This window comes from Archocentrus centrarchus, chromosome 24 (genome assembly GCF_007364275.1).
Source record: "Archocentrus centrarchus isolate MPI-CPG fArcCen1 chromosome 24, fArcCen1, whole genome shotgun sequence".
NCBI classification, from domain to species: domain Eukaryota; kingdom Metazoa; phylum Chordata; class Actinopteri; order Cichliformes; family Cichlidae; genus Archocentrus; species Archocentrus centrarchus.
Window position 1 is genome coordinate 11279401 of NC_044369.1, and position 11146 is coordinate 11290546.

At 41.5% G+C, this 11146-nt stretch overlaps 1 protein-coding gene across 1 annotated transcript in view; it reads left to right on the top strand.

The window, feature by feature from the left end:
• The window catches only part of fut8b (fucosyltransferase 8b (alpha (1,6) fucosyltransferase)), a 94177-nt gene extending 83417 nt beyond the window's left edge, over nucleotides 1-10760 (top strand). Inside the window, exons 8-10 of the mRNA XM_030722109.1 lie at nucleotides 5181-5357; nucleotides 5509-5659; nucleotides 8998-10760. Coding sequence (XP_030577969.1) covers nucleotides 5181-5357; nucleotides 5509-5659; nucleotides 8998-9336 — 667 coding nt within the window. The 3' untranslated portion in view covers nucleotides 9337-10760. The remainder of the gene's footprint in view (nucleotides 1-5180; nucleotides 5358-5508; nucleotides 5660-8997) is intronic.
• Nucleotides 10761-11146: the final 386 nt, after the last annotated feature.

Sequence of the window (11146 nt, forward strand, 5' to 3'; positions counted from 1 at the left end):
GACATGTAGCTGTTTATTTACTTGTTTACTTTTCTCTGTATCCCTGTCAGCTACTCAGTCAACCAACATTCGTGTGCTGTCTGCCAGCCTCTCTTGGCTCATAAATAATTCCCTCCAGCACCACTTCAAACCTGGATCAAATAAGACTTTGCGAATATATCTCGGCAGTTGTTTTAACCTTCTTGGTATATAAGAAGGGAGGAGGATTTTATATATTAGGACAAGACACATAATAACTAGTAAGCTGTCAATCATGTGAAAGTATGTGAAATGAGTGCCAGGTACTTTGCTGAGATCATCTTGGAAATTCTGCTCTGTCCCACGAGACGGACTCCTCCGCCTGGTAAAGGAAGTATTTTAAAATAAAAAAGCGAAGTGTTATCTTCTGATATTTTTTTGAAGTCAGCCTGGATTAGTTCTGTCATCCTCTTCATAACCCTCACATCCATATGTTCCTAGTCTTTTGTGCCAGCTTCTTGGCCTTCATAACTTCTCTTTTTCTTCTTTACATTTTGCTGCAAGCGAGCTTCCCTGGTCTCCCTCGCTTTTCGTGTCCTGCTCCACTTAGTTCTCACTCCGTCTTGTTCCACTCGCTCTCTTTCTTCCTCTGCCTCTCTGTCTTTCCTCTTTGGGGTTTTTTTTTTTTTTTACCTCTCTACCTTTCATCACCCCTGTCACTGTGTCTCGTTTTCCCCGTCCTCTTTGAGTCCCCTCTTCTTTTTCCACTTTTTTTTTATATTCAGTGACTCATCCCAGTGTGTTCTATCTCCCCCATCTTCTCACATCCCCTCATTTATGATTGTTCTTCTGTCTTCATTTGTTCATTCTGCTCCAGGATTTTTCCAGTTTTCATGCTCTGCACTCGCCGCTTCCTCAAGTTCCCTAGGCATAGATCTATACCCACAATTCTCTGGCTCTCATCATTTTCCACACATCTCTATCACAGTTCTGTGTTTCCCACTCTAACCCCCCCACCCCCACATATATCCCACCCTTTTCTCTCTACATATCGCTGGGGAAAAGGGTTATTGAAATGAGGCACTCCGTAGAACAAAGTTTTTATCCCTTCTTTTCCCCCCCTTCCCTTCTCAGCTCTTGATATAGCCACTCCACTCTGTACTGATGTTGCAACAAAGTGCCTGTGTGCTTCTATCAGCACTGTGGGGGAAGGCATTATAAGTGTGTCTGTGGGGGTGGGGGTGAGGGTTGGTGGATGTGAGATGTGAAAGTTGGACTGAAAGGAAAAAGGCAAGAGGGTGGCACTGGTGGGAAAGGCTAGGGTTGATGGAGAGAGCACCAAGAGGGGATAGAAAGGCAGCTTGTCCCCTTAGCAGCCAGCAACTGCCAGCCAACCTCACGTGCCTTGCTCACCGCACCACTACTCTCGCCCTGCTGCTCCCTTTGGATGCGAGCTGCAGAAAAGCTGGAAGCCACAGACTAAAAGCAGCAGGTCCAGCCTGCTGCAATTTAATATTAGAGATACAGAGAGAAAAAGCAAGTGGGACCACTGCCACTACTGCAGATATAGAGTGGCTCCCAAGTGGTGAATTTACTGCGCAGTCTTGTGTCAGCTGTTTTTTTTACTAGTATATTGTGAACGTCTAAAATCACCAAATCTCTCAGCTCACTGTAAAACTCAGGCCAAAATATATCTTTTGGAAGAAAAGTTAAAAAAAAAAAAAAAAAAAGTAATAATAAAAGCAATTTACATTTTTTAAAAAACCAAAAAACTATTTTATTTATTTTGCACTGGTATTTTTCCTGTCCTTAAAGAGACTCTGGTCTATAAACAGCACAACATTTGCTTTTTATTAAACTTTGTTAAGCTTTTTGGTTATTTTTTTAACAAACAATACAGGTGTTTTTTTTGTTTGTTTGTTTTTTTTTAATAAAAGATGTTATTTATTAAATAGCATCTTACTGATAAAAGCATCCTCTAGTGTTATTTTTCCTATAAAAAATAAATAAATAAAATAAAGCTTGCATTGCAAGAGTGCTTTGTTTTACCACTTAAGTCACCATCCTTGTGGCACTTCTAATTTTTTTTTTTTTTTGGGGGGGGGGTCAGGGGTGGCAATAATCTCATAACAGATGACCTGCTAAAAGCTTAAAATGTGCTAACATGAAATGCAAAACTGGAGTGTTTTGATTTAGTTAACATTGGCAAGGGATGCCTTTCAGACATGCTGTACAAATTTGAGTTTGTCATCTATTGTCTGCCTAAAATGTGGTACAGTAAAGGAAAAATTTATGATTGTAAAAACATACTCTTCTGTTACATGAGTGCTTAACGAGTGTGATCTGGTGATCATGATATGACCATCACAGCTGCCAGATATTCATCCAGTGAAATCATTTAGGAGTGATATAATAGCACTACCCACAACCATCACCAAATTGCCAACTGAGAGGATATTTTTTAGCCTCTCATGGAGGCTTACTGTATCCCTGACAGCTCATTAAGATACTTGATGATGGCATTATATTTAATTTGTCATAATCTATAATTATGAGCAATGAAGATAAATCTTAATAACAACTTTGACATGTTTTGATGTCAAAGTACAAGTCGCATTAGCAGTGATTCTACAGTCTTTGTGTATGTAATTATCATATGAGCTGTTTTCTAAAGATTCAAATGTTAATAGCAGCTCCGGTTCCAAAGCCCAGTAGCCCAGAGCTGCTGTGGGCAGAGTGCTGAGGTCATACTCAAACAAATACTTTATTTTGTCTATATGCTATTGTCATAGTGTGCCAGGATCAGCACTTGCTGTGTCTAGGGTGTGGGTTTTTGATGTCTGTAATGTATGCTTTTTCACCCACCATGAGAATTACCCTGCCTTGCCAATACTCTATGAATAGGGAGGAGTGAATTGAATTATTGTAGCAGTGGTGTGGGAGAGTGCTGGTAGGATCTGAGTGGGGGGAGGAGATGGCTAAGAGCAAAGCAATACCTCACGGCAGCCTCTGCTGCTCTGACAGAAGGAGAAAAGAGCGAGATAAAACGAGGGTTTGCAGGAACAAAAAAAAAAAAACAAAAACGGGAGACATGAAAGAAGTACAGGAGCAGGAGAGAGAGACACCATAACAAAGGACGGAAAAGCCTGATGTCAAGACCTCTGTCCGATCAGAGACATAGACACTGAATGAAAGACTCATGGCACCCATTCGCCTCCTGTTCTCACCTCCATTCTGTGGGTTTCATTGCCACGTAAATAAAGACGAGCAAACTCAATAGTCGCTGATTGATCTGCGGCCAGTGGTAGAAATTAGACACAGAGTGTTTGTTCTCTGAGCATCTGAGTCTTTCTTCTAACTTTCTACTTCTGCCTCATTCTCTCAAAAGAGTTCAAGGCAACCTTGAGGTTACAGAAGCTTTTTCAATTCCCAAAGCAGCTGAGAGACCCTGAATAAGTGGAAGTAGAAGACTAATGGGTTTCATCTATGTGCCTCTGACTGTGGATTTTCCAGTGTCCTGCTTCTTGTCCGGCAGCAGACAGCTGGTTGTACTGACCAGCTGCTGTAGTGGAACTATATTAATGTTAAGAAAGGAGAGAAAGCATATACATTCACTCAACCGTCCCCCCAAAAAACTGAACGTTGAAAATGTCTTTTTCTCCAATCTCATATTTATAAATTTCATTTGCTCCCTGAGGCCAGAAGTCACAATGCAGATATAGCTGGGTAGTTTTTGAAGTGAATAGTTCTGGTTGGACTAAAATTGTGTTTTTGCGCCCATCAGGTTGACGGATGGTTTTGTGTCCGGGGAGGAGTTTTCACCGTTTGTTCCGTTTTTTCAAGCTGTGCGCTTTTTGTCAAATGTACAGCCAATGACGGCACTCTCTCTTTGTCCTTCTTTTACTGGAAGCGATGACAAGGACACTTTAAAAAAAACAAAACAAAAAACAGTTGAGTAGGTTATTGCTCTTTCTGTCTATTTTTCTGTGTTGCTACATCTTTTAAACTTCCTCTCTCTGTCACAGTTGGCCTTTCTTGTTTTCTTTGTCTCTGTCCTAGTATTTTTTTTTATTTTTTGGTTTGTGTTTATACCAACAACAGAAAGATTCCCAAAACATGCCATTAAAGTTAAACTGCTGTCTCTGTTTTACTGTGGCAGCAGGATAAATCCTGTTGCGAACAAAACATGAATTTACTGTTATTTTGAGAACAGAAACTGGATTTTGTCAATGACAGTAAAAAAGAAAGTCAGTGTATTTTCTTTTAGCATCACGACTGTGCTTCTGTTGTCCTGACTGTTATTGACTTCTCACCATTTTAAAAAAAAAAAAAATCCCTCAACTTGTTCACCTCAATTATGATTAATCTGTAAATTATCCAGTCATCGTTATTATTAGAAACTTGTGCCATGGCCCCGCATTTGACTGTAAAATACTTTGGTATACAGAGGAGTTCATGGTGGACTGCAAGTGACTGCAAGCCCAAATCTTCACCCATCTACCAGCGTGATTTGTTCAGGTGCAACTTTGCCAGTCGTGTTCTTTTTAGAGCGGAGAAGCTCTCTCCTGGCAGCCCTTCCAAACGAGCCATACTTGTTTCGTTTTTTTCCAACTGTAATGTCCAATCCTTAAAAAAATATAGAGAGAGGTGTTCACACGTGATGATTATCAGTCATGTTCATTTGATTATCAGCACCTGGCTTCTAATTACCCTCTTAATTCTTGTCCTGTGAAAGTTTTTTTTCACTGACTACAAAACATGCCCTCTTATTACTTATAAAAATGTTATATTTGTCTTCCTGAATCTGTATGAATACAGATATTTGTTATCTTTGCATGACTCAGCAATGTAAAAGTTTTGCGATCTTTCCTATTTTGGCCTGAAACCCAGATGTTCCAGTTGTTGCAGATGAAATTTCTAGCTTAGTCGACCCAATGTTTGCATCAACATTGAAATTAGGTTTGAGTTTGAAAGAACTGTTGTTCCTCCGGCCATGTAAACACAACAACGAGGCATTGTGTGATGCAATTAGGAGTTGCACCATCATAACTGTGTTATTGCACTTTTATGGCTCGGAGAGAATGTCAACACAGACTTTGTATGTGGGAAATATTGGGAAACCAAACAAATAACCAGTTTAATGCAATGAAAAAGTTTTCATTAATAGTAATAGTGTAACTATAAGATACATTACATAACTCTGCCTGTGTCTCTGTCTCCAGAGTCCATGTGAGGAGGACAGATAAAGTGGGGACTGAGGCAGCCTTCCACCCCATAGAAGAGTACATGCTTCATGTGGAGGAGCAGTTCCAACATCTGGCCAGACGTGTCCACGTCGACAAAAAGCGGGTTTATCTAGCTACCGATGACCCCTCTTTGCTGCAAGAAGCTAAGACCAAGTCAGTATCTAGGAATGTGCGTGTGTGTGGTCTGTAAGAGTGTTTACGTCTAACTGATGTGTATGTGACAGCATGTTTTGGTATCTCGTTTTGCTTCATTAGTGTGTTTTTGTAGTATTTATTGGAGTTTCTGTGTTCGTATCACTCGCAGGTATCCAGACTATGAGTTCATTAGTGATAACTCCATCTCGTGGTCGGCAGGCCTTCACAACCGCTACACCGAGAACTCGCTTAGAGGAGTCATCCTTGACATCCACTTCCTCTCGCAAACTGACTTCCTGGTCTGCACTTTCTCTTCGCAGGTCAGTTCACGCTTTCCAGTTCAGTTTTGGAGGGAGCGCAAAATGGTATCCTTGATATGTTTTCACATGAACCTGAAGGTCAGGACTGATTTGATGTTGGGATGAAAGCAGCTCAAAGTAACTCAGAAGTGACTGGAATGTTGATGCTTGTAGACAAGGAGGTAAGAAAGCAAATATAGTTGATGTGGAGTAAAAATAAATCTTGTTGTCTGTCAGGATTTTTTCTTAACCGTATTTCAAAGATTCTCACACGTATAGTTGAAGGTTCTCTTCATAACCTGCGTAGATTGATGAGACCTTCAGCCTTTAAGTCAGCTAGGGTCAGCATCCTGTACTTCAGCTTTGCATGTAGCATTATTCATTCAGAAACATGAATTTAATTTCTCCCAAGACATCTTAGAAGTCAGAGCAAACCAAGCTTATAGATTAAACAAATGACTGTCTTCTTTTTTTGTTGAGCTTTTCTTTTTTTTTTGCTCAGTCATTTCTAATAAACATTTTCTCACAGCTTGTAGGCGGAGCTGGGACATCGTTTCGGCGATAAAATGTGGGAATTGTGCAGCGCCCACAGAGTCATACTTTGGAGTTCAGTCAGCTTGATTTGAACATTTGTAGGTGCTTTTTCCACGGCAACAGCAGACAAATTACTGAGAAGTTCAAACTTATTTTTTTAGGCAAATCACCATGTGAGCTCAGTACTGAGTATGTGCAGTTTTTCAGGAAAATTTCCACTTGGAAATGGAGCAGCGGAGACCTGTTTTGTCATGGATTGGCAGCACAGGAGGTGACCCAGGTTTCCTTGCAACATCTGCATTTCCCACATTTTGGCTTTAAATTTTGGCAGCAAACATGCGCGCGCTCACGCAGTCCCGCTCCTGAAGCCGGAGGCTTAGCGCATTGAGACGCTTCATTATGTTGCACAGAAACCCCAACTCACACTGCCACTTTTCATCCCAGAGCTCTGTGGTGTCTCTCCACTTGCTTTTCCATGAACTGACAAATTTCCTCAGACAACTCGAAACATCTGTTCAGCACTTTTCCTCGACTTAGCCATCACACCTCTGTGTGACAGGGCTTCATGTTCAGAGCTCATCTCCTCCAGAGACTACTGAAATTGGCGGTGATTTAGACCTTTGGCTCATTACATGTTCCATGTTTAGGGTTTTACCACACAACGTTTTCTGGTGATAAACTGTCGGTTCACCTGCACAGTTCTCATCATCCCCTGCTGCAGAAAGCTGCTCTTTTCCCCGAATATACTGTAGCAGGCACTCCATCTGGTGTCGGTCCCACCAGTTTGTCCCAAGGCGACGTCTTTTCATTTACACATTTAGATGCTTTTCAAATATCGCTTCCTGTAGTTTAATGTAATTCACACATTTAATTCCCAAAAGTTCCTCTGTAAAGCATAAACTGGGGTCCACTCCATGGACGAAGACTGACAGGTCAGCAGTGTCAGTTGTGTCGCTGTTCTCATCCACAACAAGAGACTTTTTTTTTTTTTTTTTTCCCCTTTTCCATCATTTGTTTTTTTAGTTTCGTAATAAGCTCACATGCAGGATCAGTAATGGTGTTTGTGCTTAGGCTTACATACAAAAGTGCTTGTTTTTTGACTGGACACATGATGTTGCACACTTTAACCATATATTGCTTCAAAAACTCTCCTTCAGTAAATGCCCTGATGTCGTTATTTCTTCTGGCCGGCTTTAACAGCTTTAAGAGCAGCCTCACTTTGAGATTTTGTTTTTGTGAACATAAGTCTACTGTGACACCAGAGTTTAAAAAAAAAAAAAAAACTCTTCTACCTTCTGGAGTATCTTCTGTATGCCCACATCCTTATGCTTGTCCTGGTGCTTCGTTTCTTAGTGTCGTCTGATGTTATAGTCTTCAATTACAGCCACATCAGCTCTGGACATAAGACAAACACATTTATCCTGTATGTTATTGGGTTTGATAATCTTTCTCCCACCTGTCTTGATAGCCCCTGTTTTCAGAGTCTGCCTTTTGTTTGTTCATTTCTTTAGAGGGCTAGCTTGCATTTGACTCGAAGTGACTGGATGATTGTGGGATTCTGAGTACGTCAATCAAGAGGCGGGAAGGAGGAGCTGGCTTGAGGCCGTGATTAACCAATGCGCCAGCTATTGCAAAGCAATCTGGGTTCTGTAGTGCAAGTGGTGTGTGATTTATATACCAGTGTGATAGACATATTATAGCCTGGGCTGGATAGTTATAAGGCCCACAGGGTTTTTGTTTCACGTGACTTCATGTGCATGTTGCGTGAGAATTGTCCACCATATTAGATGTCATACAACCACCAGTCATTAGGGTAAAATGTGTATTACCAGACTAGCTGGCGAGTGGTTACTGGAGGTTGCTGGTTGTCATTTGGGGAAACTGGTCACAAACAAGGTGCTGCACCAAAAACCTCATGATTGCTCTAGTTGTGAGCAGATTGCCGCGGTCACCCGTATTTTGCATGGAAGATGCTGACTTGATAAAGTGCAACGCAAACCAGAAATGGAGCTGCAGGCAACAAGTTTCAAAAACTTTTACTTTGAAGGCAAATGATCTCCATTTCCGGTTTGGGTCGCACTTATCACAGTTTCACTACCACTCTGAGAGCGACTAGCGAGTGTTTGTAGATAAGTCAGTGTCTTAAGTGCAAAGTACGGGTGATTGCAGCAATCTGCTAGCAAACAAAAAAAAATCCACAAGGAGGTTTTTGCCAACTGCAAATAGACATTTTTCCCTAGTGACCAATGGTTCCCGGGGGTTACTGGTTGGTCTCTAGGTCTGTGTGACTGGAGCTTTACCAGCTGATTTCCCAGCAACTACCAACAATCTCTAGGAACTACTCACCAACCAGTCGGGGAATTCACAATTTTCCCACGGTCTGAGAAAGTTGTAGAAGTGTGAACCACTTTGATAATCAGTCATGTAGTTCCTACCAACCTTCCTACCTTTTTTGCTGACATGATTCAAAGCATCTAAACAATTAAAGCATTTACTACAACTTGTTGTTACAGAAGCACTTATCCACCACTTTTCTAATCATGCTGTTTTAAAGCTATTTGTAACACAGTGTGAAAACAATGCACAAGCCATTTGGTTTCCATCCACACTGTAAGCGTATCCATTTCAAGAATCTAACTGGAATGAGTCGCTTATCACGTTTTATCCCTCTGACTGGCACTATAATGAAATGTATATGTCTCTAAGGAGTCCTTGAGTCCCTCTTCGTGCTTCAACTTGATTATCATCAAGACAGCTTTAGATCTTCAGTATGTACAGTATAGATCTGACTATGAAAATAACACCTGGTTGTGCTTCTGTTTTAGGTCTGCCGTGTGGCTTATGAGATTATGCAGACACTGCATCCAGACGCCTCCTCTTTCTTCTACTCTCTGGATGACATCTACTACTTCGGAGGTCAAAACGCCCACAATCAGATTGCCGTCTACCCTCACCAGCCTCGCAATAGCGAGGATATTCCCCTAGAGCCTGGCGACGTGATCGGTGTGGCTGGCAACCACTGGGACGGCTACTCCAAAGGCATCAACCGCAAACTGGGCCGCACCGGCCTCTACCCCTCCTACAAGGTCAGAGAGAAAATTGAGACCGTGAAGTACCCAATGTACCCCGAGGCAGACAAACTACTCAACTCTCAAAATAAGTAAAAGAAGAAATGAAAAAAAAATTAAGAGAAGGAGCGAGGGGAAAAAAAAAACACGTAGTCTCCAATTCCAGTGAAGGAGACTGCTTTTGTACAGAAGAGAGGGGCGTACTTAGTGCGCTAAGCTGAGAAGAAAAGAAGAAGCCTGTACCCAGGGGTGATAGGAATGCGAATGCACTCTGTGTGTTAATGCGTGAGCGCGAGTGTGTGCGTGTGCGTATGTGGGAGCGAACGCGTGTGTGCACTTGTGTAAATGCCTGTGCATATGTCAGGTCATGGAAGACTTTGCACCCTACCACTACTCCCCCCCGCCTGACGTTCTGATATCGGGTCCGTAGACATTTAGACGTCAACATTGATTTTAAATAAAGCAAGAAAACAATTAAAATCTACACAACTGACCGAGCTGTCTCTCCCCTGAGACGTTGCTGGGACTACTGTAGAGTGAGCTTCGAATCAATGACTAAGGGAAAAAAAAAATGACAAACTGGAAAAGAAGTGTTTTGATTTTAATTTAATTCTTTTCAGTGATTTTGATTTTAATCTCGCCTTTTTGTTTTTTTGTGGTTCTTTTTTTTTTCCTGTTTTTGTTTACTGAATGTACTGTACCCTTTTCTTGCCATGCTCACCACCCCGTCCCCTGATCCCCTTCCTCCTACTCCTCTTACTGTGCTTCCTCCATGTGCAATTAATTTTACAATACCATGTTGTGCTTTTATCAAGTGTCTTTAAAGGTCTTAATTTTGTATGTATGGGGCTTGTGCATTGTATACTGTAGTGTGTGTGTGTGTGTGTGTGTGTGTGTGTGTGTGTGTGTGTGTGTGTGTGTCTGAGAGAGAGAGAGACAGAGAGATAGAAGATGAATGTGTGTGTCATCAAGCGTGCCTGTGTGTGCTGTTTAAATCTAAGGGGCCATGTCATGACCAGGTGCCTGGTTACTGGTGAGCAGTTCTTTTTTGTTTGTTTTTTTCTACGTTCTTGCACCCCCACCCCCACCCCTCGACTGAATAGTGTTTGTGCAGTTGACAGTGAGGACTGTCCTCAGCCCTCAGAACAACGGTGAACTCCAGTCACTCCGCTGGTAACGAACGATGGTAAGGGTATGTGGAGTACGGTGAACTCACAGTGCACGCGCACACACAGACACAAGAGCCGTCCCGAGGCTTACCAAAAGAAGCACTCCACTGAGATAATGTCCTTTTCGGCATCTTTGCTGTTTCTTCTGTCCATCTGTTTGTTTGTTTTGTTTTTTTTTGTAACGTTTAACATTGCTATTTTAAAATAAATGAGGAAGATATGCCTATGTTAAAAATAATAATGATATGTCATATCAGACTCCCCATCTTGAAGGCTTTTTTCATAACTTATGTTCTTGGGCATTGTCTTTGATAACCACAGATCGAATAAACTTGAGAAACCAACACTGCATTTTCCCCCTCCAGTCTGGTTCTCTGTTCACCATCTGCTCTGCCGTCTTTTAACTCTCAACACCCGCTTCACTCAATCAGGCTAAACATGCTTCAGCTACATTGCACTCATTACAAGCTGAGAATCGAGGCTTCATATTCTGAAGGGCATCCATCCATTTTTCAAGAGCATAACTCATTGCCTGGAGTTAATCTTTCACTATCGCCGTTAAAAAAAAAAAGGAGAAGCCCGACTCTAAAAGTGATACCGTTTTGGAATCCTCGGATTAGAACCATCTCATAACTTCAAAAAGGAGCAGTAGTTTGTTTTATAAATCATTCAGTGAGAGAGTGAATTTATTTGAGTCATTTCAAAGCAGGAACTCGTCAAATTTGTCTTTTGATTTA